We start from the raw sequence: 12,665 nt of genomic DNA, 5'->3' as shown, positions 1-12,665 counted from the left end.
CCTCTCAGATCCGCATTTCACAGAGGCTAATAACTTTTAATAGTCCAACTATTTATACAATTCTTGTTGTAGCCTAGTTTTTTTGCATGTTTCACGGATAAGTTTTGATTAGTTGAGGGCGTCGCCGAGTTCACTGATGCCACTGTCATTCCATAACTGCAAGCGTTGTCAATATAATTTTCTAGTCATTACATATCATTTAATTTGCCTGTTAACAGATGACTTGCATCGATCCATTCATTCATCCCATGTTTGTTCACCAACTAGGCCTAGTTGAAAACTTAACTTCGAGCTTGAAAGACGTGACCCCTTTCCTTTGTTGCCAACGTCTGCAAAAGCGCAGAGCTCAGAGAGCTGGCAGTGACAATGTTGCCGGTAATTTCGCCATAATTTTTTTTGAGTCAGATGATGGAGTACATGGATCAATCAGCGGATGGGCTGTAGACCTATTGAATTACAATATATATACAGGCCTATATATTTTAACAGGGTCATGTTTTTTAAGACATTAAAATTGGGATAGAATGAGGTAGGATTTGGAAAGCTATTGCGGGGAGCGGTGTGCACGTTTGTTTGATGCTTTTGCTTGGACTTCACGTTTCACAGAGGCTATAATAACTTTGAATAGTCCAACTATTATACAGCTCTTGTTCGTATTTCATTGCTACACTTTGGCTCCTTGAGGGCATTGCCGGATTCACCTGCTTGACACGCTCCCTTTCATTCAAAAAACAATTGGACAGAATATTCTCAATACTATTGAAGATACATCCCCTGCTCCCTATTTCCTTGAAAATCACTGTTCGCCGTTATGAATCTCTTCACAGTTGGTTCTGAAATTAAGTACAGCTATGTTATAACAATCTATGAGTTCAGCATATTATGCTGGAATGTTTTGTGTTGCTGGTGATATGCTATGCCTTCAGTGCGCTGTTATGAATCTCTTCACCGTTTGTCCGTTATGAAATTAAGTTCACAATAGTACACTAATGTTTTGTGGTACTGATGGATATGCTATGGCATCAGTGCGCTGTGAAGCAACAAATCACCACAGACTATGCACTAGTTGCAATTCGCGCGCACCTCTCCCTAAGCATTTACGAATGTTTTGTGACAGCATTGTGAACTTCAACAACCTCAAGGGCGCCTGTTGAAAGCCGTATGCCAAATACTTTCCTCACATGGGCTACTTGATTGTGGTTGGTGTAGGCGCTCTCGGCAAAGAGAGTCATTCCCTTGGGCCAGTCTCACGAACTTGGAGGAAATAGATGGGATATGCGGGGTGCGGTGTGTGTGTGTGTGTGTGTGTGTGTGTGTGTGTGTGTGTGTGTGTGTGTGTGTGTGTGTGTGTGTGTGTGTGTGTGTGTGTGTGTGTGTGTGTGTGTGTGTGTGTGTGTGAGAGAGAGAGATACTCTTGCCGTGTCGTGTTTCACAGAGGCAACTTAGTGCGCTGTGAAGCAGCAATTAAATCACCACGGATAAACTTTTTTGCAATTTGCGTGCAGCAAATAACCATGGACTATGTGGCAGTCTAAAGACAATCCCTTAAGAATTTTCCAATTCACCCTCGCGCACCCGTGGTTGTATGCCAAAAACATGCGCTGTGGGCTTACGTGGGCTATAGGCTTTGATAGTGGTTGGTGTAAGCGCTCTCGCGGCAAAGACAGTCCCTTGAGAATTGTCCAATTCACCTCGCACACCCCGTGGCAGTCCGCGAAGGTGCCAGGACACCCGTGGCATATTTGACATTGAGCCAGTGCTCAGGAGAAGTTGCCCTCCAAACATAGTTGGTGTTCAGTGCTGATTTCACCTCGTGCATCTTGTTGCTAATGATATTCTAACAGGTGCAGCAGGACCTTTTATATTCGCTGGGACGTGACGTCATCACACCCTGTCCAGTTAAATTAATCAAAATTTTGATAGCTTTGTATTAAATAAAAATGAATTAAAGGGACACTGTGCAGGAAATGGTCAAAAAAGGTACTGCAACTATGCTGCTTATTGAAATTGGGCTGCCTATTGCCAAATTTGTTCTTTACATGAAAGTTTACTAAGTATTAAACAAATATTTTCTAGTATGGTCCAAGTACAGTCGTTTTTGCAGCTAAAAATGGCTATTTTTGGAAATTCAAAATGGAGGACCATGGAGAAGATCCCCCTTTTCATGTATGAAAAGTGCAATTTTTCCAGTCATAATGAAAACTTAGAATTGATGGTGGTGGTAAGTATTCATGAAAAAGGTAACATTAGTGAATGGGCAGCATGAATTCTGGAAATAAACAACTAAAAATCTCACACATTGTCCCTTTAAGATTATTTTCTGAAAAGGCACTTAGGGGGGTTTGCATCTGAACTCTTCATTTCTGTAACTGGCTTAAATTGCCTTGCAAAGATGCAATAGCCTACTGATGGTGTGAGAAGATTAATTAATGACCCTGTAAAACAAAACAGTAAAACACTGCTTCTGTTCTTTTTTTGTCACCACAACACCCCAGCTTGTTGGATAGGCACACTGTTCAATCAAAAAAGACAGACGTTTGAGTCCCTACTTCCAGAGACTTTCTGCACATAAACAGTTACCAGGTATTTTCCACATTGTGTAACACTCAAAACACAAACCCATGCCATAAAAATTATTGTGTTTCAGACTATGCTTATGGTACATTTAACATGTATTATGTGTTTATTCTGTCACAGGTTTAATGCCAGGTGCCGCTTGCAAGAATCCAGCGTGATGCTGAACCTGTCCAGTGCCAGCTACTGTACTTCACAATCCAGCAGTTCTTCCACCAATTGACAGTCTTCCTCTCCAATCCCCACCTGGACTGAACATTGACAGGTCGAAATAGCTATCTGAAATGATAAGGCCTTTCTGTGCTGATGACATTACATTTCTACAGCTAAGACTCACATCACAAGACAATGCTGAGGTCATACTACCAAATGGCACTTCACCATTTTGCAACTTGAATGTACAGTATGCCAATGTTTATGCACTTGAATGCACTAAATCCTAATGCAGAGATGTCAAATTCAGGCCCGGGGGCCAAATTTTGCCCACAGAGTCATTTTATTTGGCCCACAAGATCATTTCAAATGTGTATTACAGTTGCCCCTCCCTACACATTAATGTATGCTAATATGACTTGAACAACAGACTGTGTGTGTTTGTGAGTGTTTAAGATGTAAGCATTAATTGTAAACATGGACGCGCAGCGCATACACAATTTCAGTACTTTTTAAATTGAGTTTGGCCCGCAACTTCGTTCCAGATTTAAATTTTGGCCCACTGTGAATTTGAGTTTGACACCCCTGCCCTAATGTAATGTAATGTACTTTGTTATAATTTTATGCTGAATGTTATAATTGTTCCACTATGAATTTGGGGAGAAACAAGTCAAACAGGCAGACAACAGATGTGTCCGCCTATGCCAGTGGTTCTCAACATTTTTTGCGCAACTCTGGCACCTTGTGGACACAGGAGGGAATTACAATAAAGAAACGCGTCACGGACCAATGGACCGACAAATTAAAGCGATGTGTGACTGTGAGACGCATCTTAAAAAATGCACTAACTCTCCTTGGCCTGAGTACATTGAGCGCATTTTAGGCTATTGACGATAGCCTTGTTTGTAATTCACTTTGGATGAAAGTTTCTCCTTAATGTAATGCACATTTTCATGGGGGATTACTGGGTTTAGAATAGCTGTGTATACAGATGTGCGCATGGATGAGAAGCTAAATGGGGTTCTTAAGATACTTGAATGTACTAATTGTATGCCTTACTGTCGTTCTTTGCTGTGCCATACTGTCCTAATATTTTCATAAACACAGCAAATTTCAATCATGTTCGTCATTCCATTAAAGGGGCATTCCACCGGTGGGGACATGAATATGTATTGAAAGTGGGTCATATATGTAGTAGAATAGTAGCATAAATGTCTAATTTGCTGCCTTCTTGGCCAAGAAAAGGCAGAAAATGACTTTTTAGTGCTTGTGGATTTGTGACAACAATTCCCATAATGCATTGCAATGCTCAAGTTCCACAGGCCACACCCAGGCAACTCTGCCAGTGACTTACTGGAGCCTCAATGCCAGTGATTCCAAAAGCACTGGTACACTGATCTGTGATAGGTCTGTTCGCGCATTAGGTCCAACTTCCTATGGGCGGGGTTGAAAGGGTGGGAAAAAGGCTTGTAGTCTCAACAGAAATCCACCTCTTAGATTTCCTTCTACAATGATGCAAAATGACAATTTTTACATCATTGTAGGAGGAAATGTTAAGAATACGGATTTCTCCTGTCTCATGGGGAATTGAGAGAGTGTTGCGCGACCATTCAAAAGTATGACTGGGTGTCTAGCAACAAAAGTTGCCCCCATTAGAATAGCTCATATCTCAGAAAGGGCTGGGCCAAAAACTGCAGCGTCACCGGGTACTGACAAGTCAAGGGTAGCGTGAGCAATACAACAGCACATTGAAATTGGCAGGAGTTGCCCTTTAATCAAGGGACAGTGGCAGACCCCCGCATACTCTGGGATGCAGTCAAGGGCTTCATTTGCAATTTCTCTATTTCTTTTGCGTCACATCTTAAAAAAATCCAGAATGAAAAGAATAGCTGATCTGTAATCGCAGCTTAAGATATTGGAAGCAAAAAAAAACAAGTGTCATTCTCTGACCAAATAGCCACTAAAATTAAAATGTAAAAAAATGAGTTAAACCAATTACTTAGAGTTAAAGCAGAGTTTCTAATTCAAAGGACCAGACAAAACTACTTTAATGGGAGCAGGCCAAGCCATCTTTTAGCCCTGCAACTGTGTAATAATGAAAAGTATGCAAATGTACTTGCGATACGGCTATGCTCTGGTGAGCTCACCAATGATAAACAGGACATAAACAATGCTTTCCGATCTTTCTATTCTACTTTACAGTATGTACTTCTGAATCTACATGTGACAATGCAACTATATCATCTTTTCTTTCTTCTTTTAATTTACCTACTCTATCTACTGATGAGTCAGAGACCTTAGGTCAACCAATTACTCTTCAAGAACTGAAAGAATCACTGAAACTTATGAATAAAGGTAAATCACCAGGACTGGATGGTATTCCAATCCAACTGAATTATATTCAACCCTCTGGACAGAGCTTGGTCCAATATTGCTAGACATGATAAATCATTCAATTAAACATCAAGCGTTCAGACAGGACATTAACACATCTATTATACCCCTGCTGTTAAAAAAATATCTGGACCCAACCACCTGTGCTAATTATCGCCCAATCTCACTGATTGGAGCAGATATTAAAGAATATGCCAAAGTATTGTCGAAACGTTTAGAGTCGGTCATTACCAAGTTGGGTCATGAAGATCAGACTGGTTTTATTAAAACACGTTCTGCATCTGACAATATACGCCGTCTTTTACATATCATTTATTCAACTGATCAATCAGATAATTCTTGTGGAGTGCTCTCATTAGACGCAACTAAAGCTTTTGACCGCTTGGAGATTAACCATCTGTGGTCTGTACTAGAGCATATGGGCTTGGGCCGCAACATCATTAACATGGTAAAAGTACTATATTGTAATCCAAAAGCATCTATTTTAACGGGACAATTACGTTCACACTCTTTTTCCTTGGGAGGGGGCACGCGTCAGGGCTGCCCACTCTCACCATTGCTATTTGCTTTGTCATTAGAACCTCTAGCACAGGCTGTCCATCACTCAGAGCAAATTGTACCCATTAATGCAAGAAATACATCTCATCACATCTTTTTGTATGCTGATGATATACTTTTATTCGTTAACGAACCCACTTCATCAGTACCTCATATCACGTCATTGTTTAATAATTTTTGTGATCTTTCAGGTTACAAAATATATTGGAGCAAATCTTGTTTTCTACCACTTAACTTTGACCCTGTATCTATGCATCTTCCAAGTGCCGCACCCATTGTTACGTAATTTAAATATTTAGGGATTGACATACAGTATATCCCTCATTACATGACATTGCAAGTAAAAACTTCAAAAAAAATCTTTCTGAAGTTAGTGCAGATCTATCAAACTAGTCATCTTTGCCCAAGTGAAAGCCCGTTGGGAAACTCCAACTCCCATTGTCATTGTGACACAGCACTCCACAGCACACAAGTGAACACTGCACACAACGAAATTGCATTTATGCCTCACCCGTGCAAGGGGGCAGCCCTCAGTGGCGCCCCAAGGGGAGCAGTGCGGTGGGACGGTACCATGCTCAGGGTACCTCAGTCATGGAGGAGGATGGGGGAGAGCACTGGTTGATTACTCCCCCCACCAACCTGGCGGGTCGGGAGTCGAACCGGCAACCTCTGGGATGCAAGTCTGACGCCCTAACCGCTCACCCATGACTGCCCGTCAGTATATGCACGGATTTCAGTTATCAACATTTTACCCCAGGTTAACTTTTATAGTGCAATGATACCCTTACCACCCCCTGCACACTTTTGGGACAATTAACTCCATTTTAAGGAAATATATTTGGAATGGGAAACGCGCAAGGATTAAGCCCATTTGTTATTCACTTGGAAGGTTGTAGAAAGACAAACAGGATCTATATCAAAATGGCATCATCACTTACCACTTTTCAATAATAATGGCTTTCTGTCAGGGAGTACCCCATTTAGATCTTCTCAACAGGGCAGAATGTAATTACAACTCTTGGGGACCTATTTGATGACAAAGGCTTGAGAACCTTTCAGGACTTCAAGTCCAAGTACAATACACCAGCCTCTACTTTCTACTTCTACTTGCGCATCAGATCAGCTCTTAAGGGTCTTGGTGTTCCTTTTAACACCAAACTACCAGTGCACAGTATCCGCAATGTTTAGAGATGCACCGGATCCGGTTCATTGACACTCTTCCAAAGCTGCCTACTGCTGGCTGCTTTCACTGTTGCCAAGATAACGTTGGTCGGTCGGTGGAGCCCTCCGCATGTCATGTGCAGACAGGTGTGAGCTCTAAGCCTATTGGACATCTAATCTATGGAACTGTCAATGGCCTGCACGCATGGGGCCAGAGCGCTGACCTTAAGGAGATGGAGTCAAGCATTCAAGACGTCAAGTCATTTGTTGCCCGTAGCGGGGGTCTAGGCTGTTATGGACTGTTGTGTTGTTTTTATTTTTGTCTTTTTTTTTTTTTTTTTTAAATAAAATAATGTACATTTTATTTTTATTTTATTTTTATTTGCGAGTATTCACCACTGGGAGGGGTGGAGTGGGGATGTGTTCTGTGTTTGTTTGTCATTGTTTATGAATAATAAAATAAAAAAACAATTGTTCACAAAAAAAAAAGAAAAGCAGAGATGCACCGAATCTCTAATAGGCTGCAATGAACTGACGGGGCTAGCCAGGTAGGCTACTGTTAGTATTTTACAGAACCAGACGGTCACAAGTTATTGTTATTAGACCATTCCTTGTAGGTGTAGAACAAAATAGTGGCCGTTAAATGTTATTTTGGATCAAAACACGCTAGACACTGCACTTAGGATCAAAACCCATGTAGACACTGCACACATAACCTACCCAGTATCACAACACAAACAGCCGTCAGCTCGCTGTGTCTGAGCTGGAGGGACTCTGCTCTGTGCGTGCGGCTGGGAGCCTAACAACAGCTGCCCCAGTAGTAGTTCCGGATCTATTACCAGCCACGCCCCTACAGTTTGCTGTGTGGGGATTCAGTATGATTGGTTGTTTCGCCATCCTATTGTGTGGCTTTCAGTGCCGAGGCATTTTGATAGACAACCTTTTATCCCACCCACACGGCTTCCCAGCTAACCTAGACCCCTGTCAGCTTTCAGCTGTAGGGTTTTAGCTTGCTAGGCAAAAAAAACAGTAGAGGGGCAAAAACATATGCACGGCACTGTTTTAAAATGGCACAAAAACTAAAACATTCAAGTGAATAAAACAATAACTGAACGCTAAATTGGCATGAAATAAAATATTGATAGAATACTAAAATGGCATAAAATAAAATAATAATAAAGCATTAAAATACAATAAAAAATCCACAATAATCAGTGCAAACCTGCTGTGATTGGTCCAGAGTGGAGCTCCTGAGCCCTGATTGGTGGAGAGTTGCGCTGCTGCTGCGCGTCACCGTCTGACCAGCAGAGGGCAGCGTCAGCTGAGAAACAACATGGGGAGGGGCTACAGACATAGAGGGAGGGGCTACAACTGCAGCGGGAGGAGCTACAAATGCAGGTGGAGGGGCTACAGCAGTAGGGGGCATGTGTGTGTGCGATTCAGACAGAGCTACAGGTGGGGTCTGTGTGTGCGAGTGTGTGTGTGTGTCAGCTGCGGCAGTGGGGGGAGGGGCTTTGGTCCGGCGTAACCGTGGAGACGGTGATCTGCTGATCTGCTGTTGGTCAGATGGGAGGGCTGTTATTGGCTCCTGGAGACCACATGACCCGGTCGAGTCACAAGACCTGGTCGAGTCGCTTGATTGGCTGATGCAAAGCCCCGCCTCTTTTGGATCCACCAATCGCATCACAGCATGCAGCATCTTTTTCTGGTGGCCTAAATGAAGAGCAGAGGAGTATTAAAGGTGGGGTTGCAGGTATGACATCACGTTGGGGGAACTCACCCAGGATTCTAAGGTTCTATAGGGAGTGCGTTACAATATACGGCCTTGCCTCCTCGAATTGTGCTTGTCTCCTCGTCCCGCCTCCTGGCCCCTCCTCCGTGTAGAAAACGGATCAAGTTTCCCAGCTGTCAGCCTAGCCACAACAACTGTTGAGGGACTGTTTTTCATTCACCATACCAATTGCAAATGAGAAAAAGACTCTATAATTCGCCTTTGGCTAAGCCCCGCCCTCTTTAGTTACAGTTGCTAGGTCGGACAGATAAACTTTCAATGCTGAGATATCAACGTGATTTATGCAGTGACTGCAAATAGCAGCAGTTATTCACCCCTAATAAATAAAAAAAACGCCATTCATAGTATTGTGAATATAAGTATTATTTTCTGAACGGTCATGCGATGCATCACAGCTGTTGTTATGGGCTCTTCTCACATGGGTATCGATAGGCATTGTAACCAGCACCATGGTAAGCTGAGCTCGCATATCTTTTGAGCCCTGACTCAAACTTGCTAGACGAAAACGAAATCACACAACGTGATGGCTGTAGTAATCTTCAAAGCTACCACAACAATGTGTAACATTAACGTTTGGCGTTTATATCTTCAGTAGCTTAACAAAATCACGTCCATCAGCTGCTAGTCAAAACACTCCTGCCGTGACCGATAGTTAACTTTGCTAGCGGTGTTTCTTAATTAATTAGATCAGAAATCCAAAATCCTACTCTGAAACAGGTTCGTGGTTTGTTTACAAACTTACTGAAAAGTGACACGAATGAGATGGTGGCATGATCGGAGAACACAAAGTATGTTTTTGATCCGTGTGCTTTCTAGTCGAGTGTGCTGCTGCCGAGACCCTTCAAAGCAGACTATCCAGCTGCTTAATATTAGTCCGGTTTTAGGTAAAGAGGAAAGCGATTACCACCTGTTACATCGCGGGGAAACTTGCACCTTTGTCACAAATACCCCAGGCAATGTCCAATCATATCTTAATAATAATACGACCGTATCTCGCTAACTACTTGAAAACATGCGATTTCAGCATTGAGTTCAATGGAGCGCTGTCAAAACTGTCCGAGGTTTGTCCGAGGTCGTCCTTTTGCTGCGCTGTGATTGGTCAAAAAGCACTTTAGGGCGGGCCTTAGCCAAAGGTGAATTGAGCTTTTGCAAGATATTGAAATACAAAGCTGTTGTCAGTGATGTCATCATGACCTATTACCAGTGTTGGGGGTAACGCGTTACTAAGTAACGTAATTACGTAATTTAATTACTTTTGGCAGTAACGTAGGAAACGTAACACATTACTCTTCAAATTTCAGTAACTTAATTACAGCTACTGCACTGACGTAACGGTCGTTACTCGTTACCCAATTTAAGCCTTGAAATCATCTTCAGGTTTGCTGATATTAGTAGTTCTAGATGCGCGAAGCGCTCTGTCTGGGCTGTTTTTTCCCCCAGCCCTTCTCGAGCTCGCGGATGTGGGTGTGAGAGCGCACGCAATAGGGTGCATCAGATGCCCCCTATGAAAAGATATTAGCCCCATACGACTTCTGTTGCTGTCGACCAACGTTGACGAAGCACATGAGCGAGAACTTGTTGTCACGATGTGGGTGTTATTAAATACAGCGCATTTAAAGTCGGCCACAAATATGAACGAGACGATGAGCTCGCACCAGTTTTCTGTACTAATGCACCACGTGTGAGGAGTGGGGGGACAGGCATTTAGGAGGAGCAGAAGTGGGGACCTGCGCCAACTTGTGGTGGGGTGTGAGACAAGACTCATATACACACGTGAGTGAGTTGTTGACCAACCAGTTCATGGGCGCTTGACCTCGGAGGCAGTCTGCAGGCGAGCGTTGAATGGGATAAGCAACTACAGAGGTTGCAAGATCTGACTGCAGTCGCATTCATCCCGCGATAGTTTGACACCACGTGACATGTCACCTCGTCGACGCATCATCTACGAAATTTCGAAGTTTGACAGGAAATCTAACCGTCATGCAGCATTTTCATCCAGGGTGCATTGCTGTCTAAATGCGCATGCATGTGTTGACGACAAGTCGATCGCACCTATTGCCTTGGCCCTATAGTAAAAATGTTCTACACCCAGTAAAAACACACTGTTTAAATTATTTTGAAATTTGGATGAAGTTTACCGGGGCCACCAGCCCCATGAAAATAGAAAATAATGGTGATAGTCAAAATCTTGGAATAGAAACAGGGCTGGACTAGCCATCTGGCATGGCGAGCATTTCCAGGTGAGCCCTGCACCCTCGTGGGCCCCCATTTTTTTATTTTTTACATTACTGAAAATAGGGTGAGTCAGTTCCGTTGAGTCAGTTCTCCGGCACTAATAATAATGAGGGGGCCCCCCTTAAATCCAAAAGTGCCCGGGCCCTATTTATCCCCCAGTCCAGCCCTGAATAGAAATGGACATTTCGCAGCATCAAGCTACCCTATAAAAACATATTGCCTCAGCTGTGATAAAAAAAAATTCTATGCACAGTAAAATCACTCTGTGGAAAATGTGTTGAAATTTAGATTAATTCTACTGGGTCCACCAGGCCCATGAAAATACAAAACAATGGTGATAGTGATGGGCAACCTGGATTCCAAAGTCCAGTGCCACATATTCCAAATATAGCCAATATAATGAACCAGCTGACCCACTGCTAGTATCAAGCAAGAGATTGCGAAGCTGTATGACTTTTGTGTGTTTCACCTGCGGGCCTACAGCATTGTACAGGTAGCTGTTAATACCTGGTGGAACATCTGTACTAAAGCTGTGAATGCTCCTTGGAATGACTTGTGTTTTGTCAAGAAATCCCTGCATTAGTTCAATAGAGTACATACAATACAACTGTATGTGATGTTGGAAAGAGTGGCTTTCCAAAACCTGTACTTAAGTGACTTCTAGGTATGTCATGGGTATCACCAAGTCCAGAGTCCATTGCCAAGGGCCTCTCAGGTAAGTTATGGTACTCATCTGATGGAGTAAAGTGAAATACTACCACAGGCGATGGGATAAAGAAGTAATGGCACTCTTCAATACAGTTGTATTGACTGCCTTGTAGCCTAGTCATTCCAAGGAACATTCACAGCTTTAGTACAGATGTTCCTCCATGAATTGCAGGCCCACAGGTGAAACACACAAATATAACAGTCATGCAGCTTTGCAATCTCTTGTTTGATACTAGCAGTGGTCCAAGGCAGCAAGGAATTGATATTGTGTTGCAAAACAGCAATTTTGCCTAAATATAGCAGTTTGACCATCAGTCTGTCCTGAGACTGAAGTCTGTGTAAGTGGATCGACTGAATACACACCCTGCTTAGATATTCCTTCTGTTTGTGCTCCCAATACTGGTGATTTCACTAATTACCTCATCAACCTGGCTTAAGTGGTAATTAGGATCAGCTGGTTCATTATATTGGCTGGGGCAAATGTGTCACGCGGTTTGTCCACCTCTGCTTTAAGACAATGGGAAACCTAGAATCAAAAGCTACAATCCAGTGCCATAGATTTCAAATTAAGTGGTTTTACCTGTCCAATTGCCCTAACTGGAAAGGTAAAACTAGGTATGTCATTTGGAATATGTGGCACTGGACTTCAGCTTTGGAATCCAGGTTGCCCATCACCATCACCATTATTTTGCATTTTCATGGGCCTGGAGGACCCAGTAGAATTCATCTACATTTCAACATATTTTACACAGAGTGATTTTATTGTGCATATAACTTTTTATCACACAGCTGAGGCAATATGTTTTTATTGGTCTAGCTTTATGCAGCAAAATGTCCATTTCTATTCCAAGATTCTGACTATCACCATTATTTTCTAATTTCATGGGGATGGTGGCCCCGGTAGACTTCATCCAAATTTCAAAATATTTATAAATACACAGTGAGTGTGTCTTAATATGCGACCTTGCCTCCTCCACTTGCGCTTGTGTCCTCGTCCAGCCTCCTGGCCCCTACTCTGTGGAGAAAACAATAAAGTTTCCCAGCTGTCAGCCTAGCCACAACAACTTTTGAGGGACTGTTTTTCATTCAC

At 42.7% G+C, this 12,665-nt stretch overlaps 1 protein-coding gene across 1 annotated transcript in view; it reads right to left on the bottom strand.

Moving 5' to 3' along the window:
* Positions 1-8,051: 8,051 nt before the first annotated feature.
* LOC134458821 (caskin-1-like) overlaps positions 8,052-12,665 on the bottom strand; it is a 97,208-nt gene continuing 92,594 nt past the window's right edge. The window contains exon 12 of the mRNA XM_063211226.1: positions 8,052-8,161. Within this exon, the coding sequence (XP_063067296.1) occupies positions 8,052-8,161 (110 nt within the window). The remainder of the gene's footprint in view (positions 8,162-12,665) is intronic.

The sequence above is a fragment of the Engraulis encrasicolus genome, chromosome 1 (genome assembly GCF_034702125.1).
Source record: "Engraulis encrasicolus isolate BLACKSEA-1 chromosome 1, IST_EnEncr_1.0, whole genome shotgun sequence".
NCBI classification, from domain to species: domain Eukaryota; kingdom Metazoa; phylum Chordata; class Actinopteri; order Clupeiformes; family Engraulidae; genus Engraulis; species Engraulis encrasicolus.
Note: the sequence above shows the minus strand (reverse complement) of the source record. Positions and strands in the feature narration are given on the sequence as shown.